At 43.4% G+C, this 17,060-nt stretch overlaps 1 protein-coding gene across 1 annotated transcript in view; it reads left to right on the plus strand.

Annotated features, from left to right (window-relative positions):
- LOC112310542 (spidroin-1-like) overlaps positions 1–8,376 on the plus strand; it is a 137,503-nt gene extending 129,127 nt beyond the window's left edge. Inside the window, 4 exon segments of the mRNA XM_053917333.2 lie at positions 3,670–4,533; positions 4,535–5,213; positions 6,047–6,187; positions 7,859–8,376. Coding sequence (XP_053773308.1) covers positions 3,796–4,533; positions 4,535–5,213; positions 6,047–6,156 — 1,527 coding nt within the window. The 5' untranslated portion in view covers positions 3,670–3,795 and the 3' untranslated portion in view covers positions 6,157–6,187; positions 7,859–8,376.
- Positions 8,377–17,060: the final 8,684 nt, after the last annotated feature.

Raw genomic sequence — 17,060 nt, forward strand, 5'->3', positions numbered from 1 at the left:
TGTTGGGAAAGTTGACACAAAAAAGCAAAACCAATACACTTCGAAATATTACCAAATCTAAGAGGCAAACATAAATTGAGAAAAATACAACAAAAACAATAAATGGTTTATGCCCTACCCCCAATTAGAGAGCATCTCCCTCTTTCTGTCCTTGACAAAAGGGAAAGCAGGGTAGAAAGTCTGACCCGGTAGCCAGCTGGAGAATGTTGAAGTTCATGGACCCTATTACCATGTGAGCACTCCACACCCAAGTCAGAGGGTTGTTGCTGAAGGCCAGAGTAACTGCCCAACTGTGGCCACACTGTAAATTAACTCCTCGGGGTACGCAGGAGAGAGGTTATACCCTAATTTGGCACATGAGAAAACTGAGGCACATCACAGAAGAGGTTGTTGGAGAGACTCACAGGGGCCTAGAGTGTGCACAACCCTACCCACTCGGGAACCAGCACCAGAGGGGCCCAATTTGATTGTGGGTAGCCGAGGGAGTGGCTGAAATCCGGTGGAGAGTGGAGCGGGTGCCATTGCTCCCTCTCGGCCCCTCCCCCATGTACAGTGTCACAGCACAGCAACCAGCTTTACTCCACCCCGTGAACACCTAAGGCTCCGCCCCTTTAAGTAACAGATGCACCAAGACAAAAAAAAAAAAAAAATGGCCCAAATGACAAAATACTTCAAAGCTCCAGAAAAAAATACAACTAAGCAACGAAGAGATAGCCAACCTATCGGATGCACAGTTCAAAACACTGGTTATTAAGATGCTCACAGAATTGGTTGAATTTGGTCGAAAACTAGATGAAAACATGAAGCCTATGCTAAGAGAAACAAAGGAAAATGTACAGGGAACCAATAGTGATGCGAAGGAAACTGGGACTCAAATCAACGGTGTGGACCAGAAGGAAGAAAGAAACATCCAACCAGAAAAGAATGAAGAAACAAGAATTCAGAAAAATGAGGAGAGGCTTAGGAACCTCCAGGACATCTTGAAACGTTCCAACATCCGAATTATAGGGGTGCCAGAAGGAGAAGAGGAAGAACAAAAAATTGAAAACTTATTTGAACAAATAATGAAGGAGAACTTCCCCAGTCTGGCAAAGGAAATAGACTTCCAGGAAGTCCAGGAAGCTCAGAGAGTCTCAAAGAAGCTGGACCCAAGGAGCTGGACACCAAGGCACATCATAATTATATTACCCAGGATTACACAGAAGGAGAGAATCTTAGAAGCAGCAAGGGAAAAGGACACAGTTACCTACAAAGGAGTTTCCATAAGACTGACAGCTGATTTCTCAAAAGAGTCCTTACAGGCAAGAAGGAGCTGGCAAGAAGTATTCAAAGTCATGAAAGGCAAGGGCATACATCCAAGATTACTGTATCCAGCAAACATATCATTTAGAATGGAAGGGAAGATAAAGTGCTTCTCAGATAAGGTCAAGTTAAAGGAGTTCATCATCACCAAGCCCTTATTATATGAAATGTTAAAGGGACTTATCTAAGAAAAAGAAGATAAAAAACATGAACAGTAAAAATGACAGCAAACTCACAGTTATTAACAACCATACCTAAAACAAAAACAAACTAGAATAGGAACAGAACTACAGAAATGGAGATCACATGGAGGGTTATCAACTGGGGAATGGGAGTGGGAGAGAGGGGGGAAAGGTACAGAGAATAAGTAGCATAAATGATAGGTCGAAAACAGACAGGGGGAGGGTAAGAATAGTGTAGGAAATGTAGAAGCCAAAGAACTCAAAATTATGACCCATGGACATGAACCATAGGGGGAGGAATGTGGGAGGGAGGGGGTGGGCAGGATGGAGTGGAGTGAAGGGGGGGAAATGGGACAACTGTAATAGCATAATCAATAAATATATTTACAAAAATGAAAATCTTACACATGTGTTAGTATTAATTCCAAATGGGTTAAGGAGTTAAATGTAAACATTCAGAAACCTCAAAAAAAGAATAAAATATAGTTTTTCTCTGAATAAAAAAAGATTTGCAAACCTAGAATGATGTTAAAACCATGAAAAAAATATTAGATTTTGCAACATAAAAATAAAAAACTATGTACTTAGAAATTAACCAACTTAGAAGGCAAAAATCAAACTAGGGATATATTTTCAAGAAATGGTTAATATGTTAAATATAGTACTATCTCATTCCACCTATCTATCTCTGGGAGTAAGTATGTAACTCCATATAGCTTGGAAGAACTGATTCCTCCAAAATCAAATTAGATGATTCTCTCTGAACACCTGATGACTTCACTATAACTTCTCTCTAGTAGTTCAAGAATAGAAAAATTATTATTGATATAATAATGTGTAATATGTATATAGAATTTCACAGTATGAATAGGGCATTCACCCCATTATCTTATTTGATTCTCACAGCTATAATGATCATTATCTTTAAAGATGATAAAACTGAGGCCTAGAAATGATATGTAACTTTCCCAAGATCACATCAGGGGACAAATGTTAAAACCAACTGTAGACCTCAGAATGGGATTCTGCCTCAGTTTTGGTGTCTTTATAGTGAGGATTTTGATTACAGATTTTCTACATTGCCTTCCATATTTAAACCAATAATTTATGATAATATCATGCTCCATTCTTGAGGTGGAACCAGAAGAAAAATAAAAATATTGAAATTTGGTTGGATTTATGAACGGAAAAAAATCCTCCTCACCTTGATAGGAATTATTGGTATTATAATGTAATATCCAATATTACATTTACCTAAATATTTTACATAATTATATATATATTTGGTTTTCAAAAAACATTCAGTGTTATGAAACTTCCTACAGAATGAATATAAAATAGACTTAATTTCTGTATACTTTTCCGAATTATTCACACTTGAGGTCTTGATTAAGTGGGTCTTAAAATCAACAGTCTTGGACTGTTGCCTCAGAAACATCCTAGGAAGCCTGGTCTTTTAATGTCTGTCATGCTTAGCTCTTAGAAGATGATCTGGTCCACTACAGGACATATGTCTTTTTTAATTCATTCTTTGGAGGCTTGAATTGAATATCAGGTTTATTAAATACCTTCCAATTTCTGTCGGTTACCACTTCAACACTTAGTTCCTGGTGGATCCACTTAATTTCTGTCCATTGTTTTCCAAGTAGGTTTAATCTCATTAACTGGTCCAAATTCCTTGTTCTCCAATATTAGGAGGTTTTTACTGCTACTGAAGTATGAGCCCCACAACATTTTTATGACCCTGATTCTACTCAGATGAGCCATAACAACAGTGGAAATTGGGGTATTCCTCTCAGTTCACATGGCCGAGGGTGCCTCCATGTCTGACAACTATAGCTTTTCAGACAGTCACAAAATTAAAAGGACAGGACTTGTGTGGACCTAAACATAGCTCAGGACCCTAAGACCTCAGAGAGAAGTGAGGCCCTTACGAGCCACCCTACAATCTAAGGGCCTTGGCCATTCATTGGACACACGGCATGTCAATCTTTGCTTCTCAGCCAATGAGCTTGACGTTTGTGATGCGAGGACACGGCCCTTCGTAGACTCTTCTGGAACCCCTACCGCTGCTCCCCGCCATTGTCTGGTGAAGCCTTGGTGGGTGGTTCCTGCCGTCTGCCCCTTGCTTTTGCGGTTGTGAGGCCACTTTAGGCGCCAACAGAAACTGTTCTCCCCTCAACAGCCGCTCTTCTGCCGCCGGTCCACCACACGTCGGGCCCCACTGCCCAGGACGTCCTCTCGGTGTCCACCATCTTGGCCGTTGACGCCACCGCCTGATCGCTGCCCAGCTGAGGTACTGCCTGGCGCCATGTCTGACACTGGTGAGGGAAACCCTGCCCCGGGGGGCCAGGAGAACCCCGTGGATGACGTGGGAGCCTGGGTCTGGGAGGTGGGAGCTGAGGACGCAGTTATCTGCGACTCTGAGCCCCGCGGGAACGAGGAGGCCGAGGCCGAGGCCGAGGCCGAGGGCGGGATGGTGGGAGTCCCAGGGGCCGCAGGCAGTTTGAGTGAGGAGGCCATGGAAGTGGGAGTCCCCGAAGGAGGTATTAGCGGGGAGGACTCCAACATGGGGTCGGCAGACGAGGGGCAGCAGCTCCCAAACCCGGCGGTGGATGCCGCTGAGCTCCCAGTGGCTGACTTCCGCTTCGTGTTCCTGGACCTGGTACGCACAATGCTGCACCATTTGTACTACAGTAACCATATCTTTGTGCCTCCGCGCCGCCGCTTAAGAAGAGCTCAGTCCAGGTCTCAGATGCCCATCCGCTTGGGCCGCATCCGCATGTTCTCTGGGGAGGGAGTTATATCCATTATCCCGCAGAGCTCCGGAGAGGGGGCCGCAGCCATGGGGCTGGAGGGCCCTGGAGAGGGGGCCGCAGCCATGGGGCTGGAGGACCCCGGAGAGGGGCCCGCAGCCATGGTGCCCTGGGGCTTGGGAGAGGGGGCCGCAGCCATGGTGCTGGAGGGCCCCGGAGAGGGGGCCGCAGCCATGGTGCCCTGGGGCTTGGGAGAGGGGGCCAGAGAGGGGGCCGCAGCCATGATGCCCTGGGGCTTGGGAGAGGGGGCCAGAGAGGGGGCCGCAGCCATGGTGCCCTGGGGCTCGGGAGAGGGGGGCCGCAGCCATGGGGCCCTGGGGCTCCGGAGAGGGGGACGTAGCCATGGTGCCCTGGGGCTGGGGAGAGGGGGCCGCAGCCATGATGCCCTGGGGCTTGGGAGAAGGGGCCGCAGCCATGGTGCTGGGGGGCCCCGGAGAGGGGGCCGCAGCCATGGTGCCCTGGGGCTTGGGAGAGGGAGCCGCAGCCATGATGCCCTGGGGCTTGGGAGAGGGGGCCGCAGCCATGGTGCTGGGGGGCCCCGGAGAGGGGGCCGCAGCCATGATGCTGGAGGGCCCCGGAGAGGGGGCCGCAGCCATGGTGCCCTGGGGCTTGGGAGAGGGAGCTGCAGCCATGATGCTGGAGGGCCCCGGAGAGGGGGCCGCAGCCATGGTGCCCTGGGGCTTGGGAGAGGGAGCCGCAGCCATGGTGCTGGAGGGCCCCGGAGAGGGGGCCGCAGCCATGGTGCCCTGGGGCTTGGGAGAGGGGGCCGCACCTATGGCATTGGAAGGCCCTGGAGAGGGGGCCGCGGCCTTGGCGCTCGAGGGTCCCGGAGAGGGGGCCGCAGCCCCGGCGCCTGAGGACCAGCCCGAAGCGGACGTGGAGGAGCCTGCGCAGAAGGCTGGAGGCCCAGAGGGTGAGGATGGGGGTGGAGCGGGCCCCAGGGCTCGGGAGGCCCCAAGGAGGGCGGGCACAGCTGGCCTGTGGCCAGTTACACTCACTCCAGTGGGCGGGGACCCTCAACACACTGCAGGCCCAGTGGGCCCCAGGAGAAGCCCAACTCAATAACCACCCTCCCCGCTTGGAGAAAAAAAACTTTGCCCTCTCCCGCCCTCTGCTAAGAGATCTGAGCTCATCAGTGCAGTTCATGGCCCATAGATGAAAGTCCGAATGTTCCAGAGGGCAGGTACTCAGGAGGGAGTGGGGGAGGACATGGAAAGGGAACCTGAAGGAAAAGAACAAGCAAATGTTTGAACCATACTTCACGTTTGGTTCATGGCTTCTAAAAGTGTCAAGACTCTTAGAAAGTTGATCCCCAAACACTAGAACTGATACAGGAGGACTTTGTAAAAATGAAACATTCAAGGGGTTAAGGAACTGATGAGCTTCACCATACAATTTGTCGCTGAAGCAAAAAATATTTTCACAAGAAAGTTTTGATCAAAATGTACAGAATGCCCTAGACCCTGATGATTCTGATCCCTTCTTCTCTGGAGGGCCAGAAGTCATCAGCAGTACAGCTTTACTGGAAAAATAATGTCCCTGTAAAAACGATCAAGTCGCAGAAATGTGAGGGCCACGGGAGTATTGTATCAACCAGTAGGAAGGTGCCCAGCTTTTCTTTTCCTAATTACTTGGATGTTTCTGCTTCCCTGGTTGCTGGAGCACTGGATGTCCCCATTCATTATGAACTGGGACTTTTTTTCTGTGAATGTCTGGTCCTAAAGTCTGTCTTATTCTTTACTAAAGAGACAACTAAATATCAGTGTGAAAAAACTGAGGAAGAGGCCCAAGATTCTGAAACTAAGGAAGAAAAAGAAGAGTTAAACGAGAACAAGAAGGACCCGAAAAGGATGTGAATCCACCAGAGAGCAGGCCCGAAAAATCCAGGTATCTGTGTGTAGCTTTAAATACCACCCAACCATTCCTGGCATGTATCTGTTACTGACTCCTTTATTTTATTGATTTATTTATTTTAAAGATTTTATTTATTTATTTTTAGAGAGGGGAAAGGAGGGAAAAGGAGAGGGAGAGAAACATCACTGTGTGGTTGCCTCTCGTGCTCCCCCTACTGGGGACCTGGCCTGCAATCCAGGCATGTGCCCTGACTGGGAATCAAACTGGGGACCCTTTGGTTCACAGGCAGACACTCAGTCCACTGAGCCACACCAGCCAGGCCGACAGCTTTATTTTTGTTAATGCTCCCAGTAAATTAAGAAAAAAGTTCGTTTGAAATTAGTTTTAAAAATTCAATTTTATGTACTTAGAATGTTAATAGAATACTCATATACCTAGTAATATAAAACACATTATGTACTGAAATATACTTCATGACTTAATCAGTCTTACGAGATCTTCTGTCCTCTCCCTGTAAAGACCATTGACAAATGGCGAATGCCTGAGTGTCTAAGCCCAGTATTTCATTTACAGAAGTTACTAGATGCAGCAGCTGAAGTAGCCGGGCTGTGCACTGGCCGGGCCTTCATCATTTGGCCACAGAAATGCAGTCTCCTGTACCAACTAGGAGACAAGGGCTACTTAAAATAGCAAAAAGTTAAGAATTTCATGTAGGACCACATTTAATGATTAATCCTTAAACATTGATTTGGTTGTAGATTTTTGTATTTTATGTGACAGTCAAAAGAAAAGAAATCAGAGTATGATTATTATATATCACTGAATTGGTAATTAAATCTCAATGTTAATCTTATCTTTGAGTCCATTTAAAAATGATCAACATTTCTTCTCTATTTTTGTACTTTCACAATTGTATATTTTATAACAACAACCTCTCATATGGGGGATACGAAAATCCAGGGCCTGGGAGGGTAAGGGAGCATCATTTGTGGAATGAGCACAGGCTTTTAAGGTGGAGAAACTAATTTAAATCCAAGAATGGCCTCCAAGGAGAAGGAAAAGCATTTATGGTGTTAGGCAAGAGGGAGACAAAGTTGGTATGATCACATGACTGGAGCCATGGGTTACGGGAGCACCCTATATCCAAGGGTGCAGGTTACGATGCCCGGACATTTGGTCCTGTCCAAAACATCCATGGAGACATTTGGTCCACACCAAAAAGTTCTTGATATTTAAATTCCACTCTTCTGTAAGATTCAAACCCTGATTCACCTTCTTAACCCCATGAGCCATTACCAGCTAGGCTACTGAGGCAAGAAAGGTTATTACTGGCAGTACAGCCACAATATAATTATTGGACCAATAAAACATGATGGCATTTCTTAATGTATTAATCCTGTAAATCAGAAGTATAAATAAACATTATGGGGTATTTGAACCCAGCATGTTTTCTAAGCCTGGACATTTTGGATAGGACCCAAAATCAAGGACCTTTTAGTGTGGACCAAATGTCTCAATGGACCTTTTGGACAAGACCTATGTTCTCCACTGCAGGCTACAAGAGGGAAATGTTTTGTTCTCTGCTTGTTGACATAAGCACACAAATGCAGCACATACACATAAGGCTATTTTCTTAGATTTATAACGTCATTGGAGTTGGTTAGTGCTGTGTAATTGTTCATTTTCTCTCATTTCATCCTGCAGTTTGGAAGAATACAAAGAAGATGGAGAAAGAAGGAAGACTCCATTGTGCATTCTTTTTAGGTTTTTCAATTTAAGAAGTCCATGGGCATTTTATTAAGCACTGATAACATTCCAAAGTTTATTACTCAAAAGGTGCTATCCAATGATATGTTACTTATTTTTATAGATGTATTTGACAATATTTGTTTTAGTTAAAAATAAGTTTGTTTTCATTAATAAAATGAAATGCAGGAAGACTTTATTTAGATAAATAATCCCGACTCAAATCTCTCTTACCTCTTTGTTTTGAAAGGTGTCACTTTACACCATTTTGTAAGCCTGCTTTAAATTATTTTATGGCAGTCCAAAATAAATTAAAATGTCAATTTTAACACAATATTTGTAAAGTGAGAAATGGATGCCAAGCCTTTAGAGCTGTTCTGTCTACTGGTGAGCTGAAATGCAGTCTGATTTGAGATGTAATGTAACTATAAAAAAATGTTACCTGTCTCACTAATTAATTGTATACTGATTACCTGTTTAGATGATAATATATTGAGTTAAAATATACTATTAAAATTAATTTTGCATGTTTCTTTTTTGATGTAGATACTAGAAAACTTAGACTTACTCATGTGACTTGCATCATATATCTGCTAGACAGAGTCTCTAGACCACAGCTTTGAAGGAAACCTCTTATATGGCCCAGCTTGCCTGGATGCCAGATGGTGCTACTGGTCCTGGGCCCAGATATTGATTTGGAGCCATGGTTCTCAAAGTTTGGTCCCCAAAACAGCATCATCAGTATCACCACCCAGGAATGCTTAGGCTCCACCCAAGACCTACTCAATTAGAAACTCTGAGGGTAGGCCCAGCAACCCGTGTTTTAACCAACCCTCCAGGGGCTTCTGATGCAGCTCAGGTTTTAGAAGCACTAGTTCAAAGACACAGAGGAAGAAGCAGCTCAGATTCACCTGTAGTAGGACCAGCCTTAACTCACTGGCTTGGGACTGTTGCAGGAAAACGAAACAGGATGGCAAGGCCTGGACTGGGGAGGAGACTAAAATTCACAGGGGCTAACAGGTACAGGGGCTAAGAATGGGTGATGGAAGCAAAAAAATGCATAAGGAGAAAACCCTGGTTCCAGAAGGATGCAAACATAGTACCATGTATATGAAGTCTAAAAAACATGCAAAATGACCACCATATATATTGATTGTGGATACAAATAGAGTAAGTCATGCATGTAAAAAGTGTTTACAAAGGTACCATACAGAAGCGCATGCTTGGATAGATGAACACATTTAGGATGGTGGTTACATTTTGGGAAAAGAAGGCAGGAGATTTTATTGGGGAGGGCTCCACTGTGGCCTTCAACTGTATTTGTAATGTTCCATTTCTTATGCTGGGCAGTGGGTAAATTGATGTTTATAGTATCCTTTATAATGTTGTGTAGATCTGAAATTAGCCATAATAAGTAATTAGGAAAATAAAAAGAGTAAAGGGGGAGAATGAACTTAATCTCTGAAATCTGCTCAAGAAAAAATAAGATAAAGTCAGAGGTGATCTGAGTGAAGGATGACAGAAGGAGAAAGGGGTTTCAGGCTAGACGGCCTCCTTTCTACATTTAGTTACAGCTTCCTAGATACCTCCTTCATAGCATCGATGCCTTCTCTCATACAGTATTCTGTGTTAGCACATCTCGTATCCTATGTATATTATATACAATAATCTATAATATATATAAAATCTAATTTATATATGATTTATTTATTTATTTATATTTCCTATAACACCAACCCCTGGAATGAATGAACAGTTGGGAATTTAAAGGGTTTTATTTATCTTTCCTTCCCACACCCCTAGGCAACAAGTTTTTCTTAGTAGGTACTTAATTTTTATTAAAGTGAACTAAACACTCCCACACTCCTTTTTGATGACCAATGCTGACATTTTAAAATGTACTTCATATAGTATTACTTATGACTGGAATCACATGGTGAGAGAGAAGGCAAAGGGCTTCTTTTTGCCATTATTTGAAGTGAAAGCCGGCCAAGTTGTATTATTTAAGCACATTCAAACTGATTCTGATTTGTCAGTGTTTACATTGTATAAGTTGATGATTATAGTTTTGCTTTTAGACCCAGGCAAAAGGGACCTGTGTCCTGAGCTCCATGCTTTACAGGCCCCACTTTGTTCTCTTCCAACCATGCTCATCCCTACAGGGCCAGGAGGAGCCCAGACCACAGAACGCAGGGTGGGCCCTTACTAGCCCATGCTCCCTGGCACCCCTGAACAGTCCCCACGCCTACTGCCAGGGCCCACGTGCTCCTGTTGGGGCTGTCCTTGGGAGGGCCTCATACACAGCTGGGGTCTGTGCTCCCAGGCTTGAGGGATGGGACGGGACAGGGCCTGGTCTATTCCCCCTTTCCCTTCTTCACATCCAGTTACATTCTGTTACCTTAATACACTGGGGTCTCCTGCTTCTGAAACTAATTTGTTCTAGTAGCCCATCTTGCTATAAGACTTGTATCTCTGGTCTAGGCTGAGTACAACCACCAATAATCTAGCCACCTCTATTCACCCCTAACTGCATTCCCCTCCCACTGGGCTCTGCTTGCTCTCCAGGTATTTAGATACAAAATTTCTCTTCAATACCACTCTCCCCCCATACAAATACTCACCCAGAGGCTATCAGCTTGGTTAGACATACCTCTATAGAGGCCCTTTATGCCCCACACCACCTGTGGAGATCCTTTTGCTTCTCTGACAACCTTCAGGTTTGACTTGTCAATATCCTATTTGATTTCCCTCCCCATGGGACAGACAGACTGAGACAGACTAAAGAACAGGTTCTGTTGTATTTGGTTTTCATATAGCAAATATCAGAGATACTACAAAGAAGCTGAATACTTACAAGACTGCCTCTGGGCATTAAAAACAAATAACCTGTTAATTTAAAAACAAACTTCTTCATTTAAAAACAGTTGTTACCTGTGGGAAAAATTAATGGAGAGTTCTCAGAACGGGAATAACCTAACGGGGATTCCAACATGACTGCAGAGTAGCTGGAAGTTCCATCCCCTTGCTCCCAGACCCTGACAGGACTTGCAGTTAAACTGCAGAGTATTCATCTTGAAAAAACAGTTGAAGTGTAGCTGATGTGGAAATTTGTAAACAGGAGCATGGAGGAAGATGGGAAGACATGGTGACAGGGTGAGCCCTCTCACACAGGTGGGCCATGCACAGGTGGGCCATGCACAGGTGGGACACACTGGGGCAGTGGAGCTCCCTCCCCTTGGGAGCATGGGGTCTCAGCCCCATGCAGGGCACCCCAATCCAGAGCAACAAGACACTGGAAGGGGAGCCAGTGTAGCACTGGGCAGTGGGAAGCAATGGGGATTTGACCCACTTGAGAGACTCGAAGGAGGGAGCCCATTGTTACAATGCTAGCTTGGGAAGTTCGTCCTGATCTGTGACTGCTTAAGGGGCCATGCAGCTGTTTCTGTCTGGAGAAGGGGTCTGCTTGGTACACCCAGCTGTGACTGAAGCACCTTCTGTTCTCTGGAAGGACTTTGGGCAGAGAGCCAGTCAGAGTTGGGGCGATGAGGCTTGAGGAAGATGACCACTCTCATCCACATTGAATGCCTGTGCGGTGCCACTCCCCCCACATGCTGAATCACTTGGTTTGCCCCAAGGCAAAGGGGTATAGCTCTGGGATGGAAATTTAGCCCTGCCCTGCTCAGTTAGATGGGGGTGTGGGGAGTGAGACATTTGGCCCATTGGGAGCTCAACTGGAGCTAAGAGTTTTGCCCTGCCCTGCTGTCACCAGCCACGCACAGAAAGACTGGAGTGACAAGCAGGACTGATTTTTTTTATCCCCTCTGGCTTGGTTAGGTTGCGCAAAAGTGTCAGCAAGCCAGGCAGACGTGGTTTTTTTGCAACTGTGTCTCCCAAGCGGCCTTCTGTCCGGGAGTCAGACAGGCAGGTCCTGGACTCTGCTGCCGCATTACGGGAAAGCAAACTGAGCTCCCCAGAGAGTTTAGCCCCTGCAGCCATGGGAAGGAGAGGAAGTGTCCGCCTCTCCTCCTACAGAGTTCAAGCACCACCCCCAAGACTTTTAATCACCCCTGCCAGGTCCCGGATACACTAGCTGAGCACAGTTCCATGGGGGGCAGGGGAAAGAAGGCTTACAGTGGAGACATTCAAAGGGAGACCCAAGGCAAACCCAACCACTGGGCTCTGGAGGCCCCACCAGCATATCCACTACAACTTCCAACTTGACAAAATTGCCAAGAGCCAGGTGAGGAAAGCGTCTGACATGGGCTTGCAACAGAGAACCTCTCTGAAGGCCTGAGACTGGCACAACAAGTGGCCAGCTTCAGTCAACACTGGAACAGGATTCAAGGAACTTCACATTCAACGTATCCAGATACTGATCGCAGCAGGCACAACAATCTACTGAGGCAAACCACACTTTTTCTTTTTTAATCTTTTCTTTTTTTCTTCACCATTTCTTTTCTGCTCTTTTTTTCTTTCACATCTCTTATTCTCTTTCCTATTCTTATTTTTTCCTGTTTTTCTTTACCAATTTATTTTCTTTTTTCTTTATCTATATATTTTTATTATTTATTATTTTTTCTTTCTTTTCCTTCTTTCCTTTCACATTCTCTTTTCTGTTTCTTTTTCTATTTCTAATTCTTTTTGTTTCTTGTCTTTTATTATTGTTTTTGCTCTTTTATTTATTAATTTTGTATTTTTGTTTTTTGTCTCCTTTTTCTTTTCTGATGTTGTTGTTGTAGTTGGTGTTAGTTTTTTTGTTGTTGTTGAGTTGTTTTCAGTTTCATTTTGCTTTCTATTGTTTTGTTCAGTCAGCACACACACACAAAATTGCACAATGTGGTTGGTATTGAGCCTCACAGTCAACCAGCCTGAGGGTTGAGCCCACCCATAAATGGGACAACAGCAATGAAGAACCAATTATAATAGAAGGGCCCACAAAACCCATACAAAGGTCATTTCTAGAACAATAAGCTCAGATGATCAAAGATACTACACCACTGGGACCTATAGGACACCTACTATAGAAGGCCACCTCACTAAGTCTGGGAGTCATAACAGTTCTAGTTAAAACAGAGAAACAAACACAAAAGAGACAGCCAATATGGGGAAACAAATAACAGGCCCCAAATGAAAGAACATGAGGAATCTCCAGAAAAAAAGAGCTAAATGAAACAGAGGTAAGCAATTTATCAGAACCAGAATTCAAAGTAATGGTTACAAGGATACTCAACAGCATAAAAAAAGGACATAGAAACCATGAAAAATAACCAGTTAAAAGTGAAGAATAACATACCTGAAATAAAGAATACACTGGAAGGAATAATCAGGAGGTTGGATGAAGCAGAGGATAGAATTAGCAAACTAGGAGACAAGAGAGAAATATCAATCAGAGAAGCAAAAAGAAAAAATAATTAAAAAGCAGAGGGCACTTTAAGGGATATTTGGGACAATGTGAAACATAACAACATCCACATGATAGGGGTACTAGAAGAAAGAAAGCAAGGGATAGAGAACCTGTTTGAAGAATTAATGACAGAAAACTTCCCTAGCCTGGTGAAATAAAAAGCCACACAAGCTTAGGAAGCACAGAGAATCCCAATCAAGATGAACCCAAAGAGACACACACTAAGACACATCAAAATAAAAATGGAAAAGTTTAAAGATAAAGAGGAATCTTAAAGTCAGCAAGAGAAAGGCAGTTATTTATCTACAGAGGAGTTCTCATAAGGCTGTCAGCTGATTTCTCAACAGAAACACTACAGGCCAGAAGAGAATGGCATGAAGTATTCAAAGTAACGAAAAGCAAGAATCTGAAACCAAGATTACTCTATCCAGCAAGGCTATCATTTAAAATTTAAGGTGAAATAAAGAGCTTTTCAGACAAAAGAAGGCTAAAGAAGTTCATTACCACCAAACTAGCATTGCAAGAAATGTTAAAAAGACTGCTTTAAGAAGAAAAAGAAATGGAGAGAGGAACATAGATATAAAATAATAAAATGGCAATAAATGAGTATCTATCCATAATAACCTTAAATGTAAATGGATTAAATGCTCCAATCAAAAGATATAGGGTAGTTGAATGGATAAGAAAACATGAGCCATATTTATGCTGTCTACAAGAGACCCACATAAGAACAAAAGATTCACACAGGCTGAAAGGGAAGGAATAGAAAAAATATATTTCATGCAAATGGAAATGAAAAAAAAAAAAGCTGGGGTAGCAACTGACATCTGACAAAATAAACTTCAAAACAAAGGCCATAACAAGAGACAAAAAAGGTCACTACATAACACTAAAGGGATCAATCCAACAGGAAGATATAACCCTGGTAAACATATATGAACCCAACAGCTAAATACATAGGAGCACCTAAATATACAGGGTCTGGCACAAGGTACGCCTGCTTGAGTGTGGTTGGCAGGGTACATGAATGTCTCACACAATATGGACAGCAATTTGAACATTTCACCTAAAATGTCATATGGTGTACTTGAGTGTTACGTTGTTATGTTACACAATTACATGCTTATGATTTTGTAATAAAAGATTTTGTAATAAAAAGGGGCATTATTTGGGTCAGACCCTGTATGTTTTAAAAAAAAACTTATACAACTCAATGTCAGGAAGAAAAACAGCCCAATTTCAAAAATGAGCAAAGGACCTGAATAGATATTTCTTCAAAGAAGACATACAGATGACCAATAGACATATGAAAAAGTTCTCAACATCACTAATCTTCAGAGAGATGCAAAAGAAAACCACAATGAGATATCACCTCACACCTGTCAGAATGGCTATCATCAATAAATCAACAAACAACAAGTGCTGGTAAGCATGTGGACAAAGGGAACCCTAGTGCACAGTTAGGGGGAATGCAGACTGGTGCAGCCACTGAGGAAAGAAGTATGGAGATACCTCAAAAAACTAAAAATGGAACTGCCTTTTGACCCAGTAATTCCACTGCTGGGCATATACCCTAAGCATCCCAAAACACCAATTCGAAAGAACTTATGCACCTCTCTGTTCATAGCAGTATTATTTATAATAGCCAAGATCTGGAAACAACCCAAGTGCCCATCAGTAAATTAGTGGATAAAAATGCTGTGGGACATTTACACAATGGAATACTACACAGCTATCAAAAAGAAGGAACTCTTACCCTTTGCAACAACAAGGATGGACCTAGACAATATTATGCTAAGCCAAATAAGACAGTCAGGGAAAGATAAATACCATATGACCTCACTCATATGTGGAATCTAATGAAGACAGAAAGAAGGAGCTTATACCTTTTGCAACAGCTTGGATGGAACTGGAGAGCATTATGCTAAGTGAAATAAGCCAGGTGGTGAGGGATAATTACCATATGATCTCACCTTTAACTGGAACCTAATCAACAAAAGAAAAAAGCAAACAAAATATAACCAGAGAAATTGAAATTAACAACAATCTAACAATAGCCAGAGGGGAGTGGGGAGGGGATAGTGGGGAGAAGGGTTTACAGGAGCTACTATAAAGGACACAAGGACAAAATCAAGGGGGAGGGTGGAGGTGGGGGAGGGAGGTGGGATTGGCTGGGGTGGGGTGGAGGGATGGGGAGAAAATGCAGACAACTGTAACTGAATAACAATAATTTTTTAAAATAAATTAAAAAAGAATTTAAAAAAATAAAAAGAAAATAAACTGACAAATAAAATAAAACCAGAGGCATAAATACATGGAATAGACTGACAGATCTCAGAGGGGAGTGTAGTGAGAAGAACTGGAAGAGATTAGCCAAAGAACATATATGCATATGTGCATAGCCCATAGACACATACAACAATGTGGTGAAGGTAGGTAGGAGTGGGGGTTGGGTGGAGGGGGGCAAAATGGGGGGAAATGGGGAACATCTGTAATAGTGTCAACAAAAAAACCTAATAGAAGTCCACACTAATAAAATAGAAGGGAGGTATAATACTATCCTACCAGAATTACCTGGGTAAAACACATCTACCTAAATGAACTGTGCACTATGGAAATAAGGAAATAAAATCAAGTCAATCAAAACCCAGTACTATTTTAAAAGTAAAGACACAGTATCAAGAACAATAGCTGCTTTATATAGAAAATCTAATATGTGGTTGTATAGTATCACATTATACCAGCATCAGCAAAACCAGGCAACCACTGGTTTTTCTTAGCTATTCCACTCAGAACTTAAAGGCACAGTTATGACTAGGTCTATATTTCTGTTTAAGCAAAGTTGCCCCAAGATGACAGAGATAGACACAGTGAAAGGTATACTGAGAAGACACTTCTGAATTTCCCAAGAAAATGAGCTAGGTGCTGTCCAGGCATCCAAAAGGAGCTTTCAGTGTTTGGGGAATTTGGGGAATGGAATAAAGAGGAAGGAATTAGGGAGAAAATTTTAACTTCCAGTGAACTTAGATGAAAATCTAAGGTGGTTTGTGCCTTGGAGAGCCAGCCTTTTAACCAACTGATTCTTATGGTAAAGGGGCCTACATCTTTACTCCTATGCCTGGAAGTTCTTAATGGAGGCATTGCTACAAAAGAAAACGCCTGTGTGGCAGGATAAGAAGGGAGGAGTCAAAAAGTGCTAGGCTACTTTCCCCTTCCCCTCCCAGCTGACCATCCCTCCAATAATGACTATCTCTCTGACACTTCCCCATTTTGGCCTTCCCTCTTCCCCATGGCTGGAGGTGAGTGGTTCACTGGGGAGGTCTGGCTGTTCAGTCTAGTAATTTCAAAGGTGTCTTCCTCTAGGAAAGAGAGCAGGAAAGGCTGATTTAATCACTTAAGGCTTCCAGTTAGCAGAAAATGAACTGTTCTATGGTTTGGGGATTGCAGTCTTGCTTCAGGCTGAAACCTTGTGAAGCAGAGGCTACTAAGAGGAAGGGACTAGAAGCTTGGCTACAAGAACTTCTCCAACATAAGGCTGGAGCAAGGGAGGGGGACAAATCTTCAGTGGCCCCATATTTCTTTGTGGTGGTGAGCTTGCTATCTGCCTGACCAAAAGAACAGCTTTAGTGTTTCAACAACAGAATATGTAGAACATGCAGTAAATTTCTGGACAATTGGAATGGGTCACAGTGATGTTGAAGCAAGAGTCCAAACACTTAACAAACCAACCATCCAGAAGAGTATTGTAATACCCAA

This window comes from Desmodus rotundus, chromosome X (genome assembly GCF_022682495.2).
Source record: "Desmodus rotundus isolate HL8 chromosome X, HLdesRot8A.1, whole genome shotgun sequence".
Lineage (NCBI taxonomy): Eukaryota > Metazoa > Chordata > Mammalia > Chiroptera > Phyllostomidae > Desmodus > Desmodus rotundus.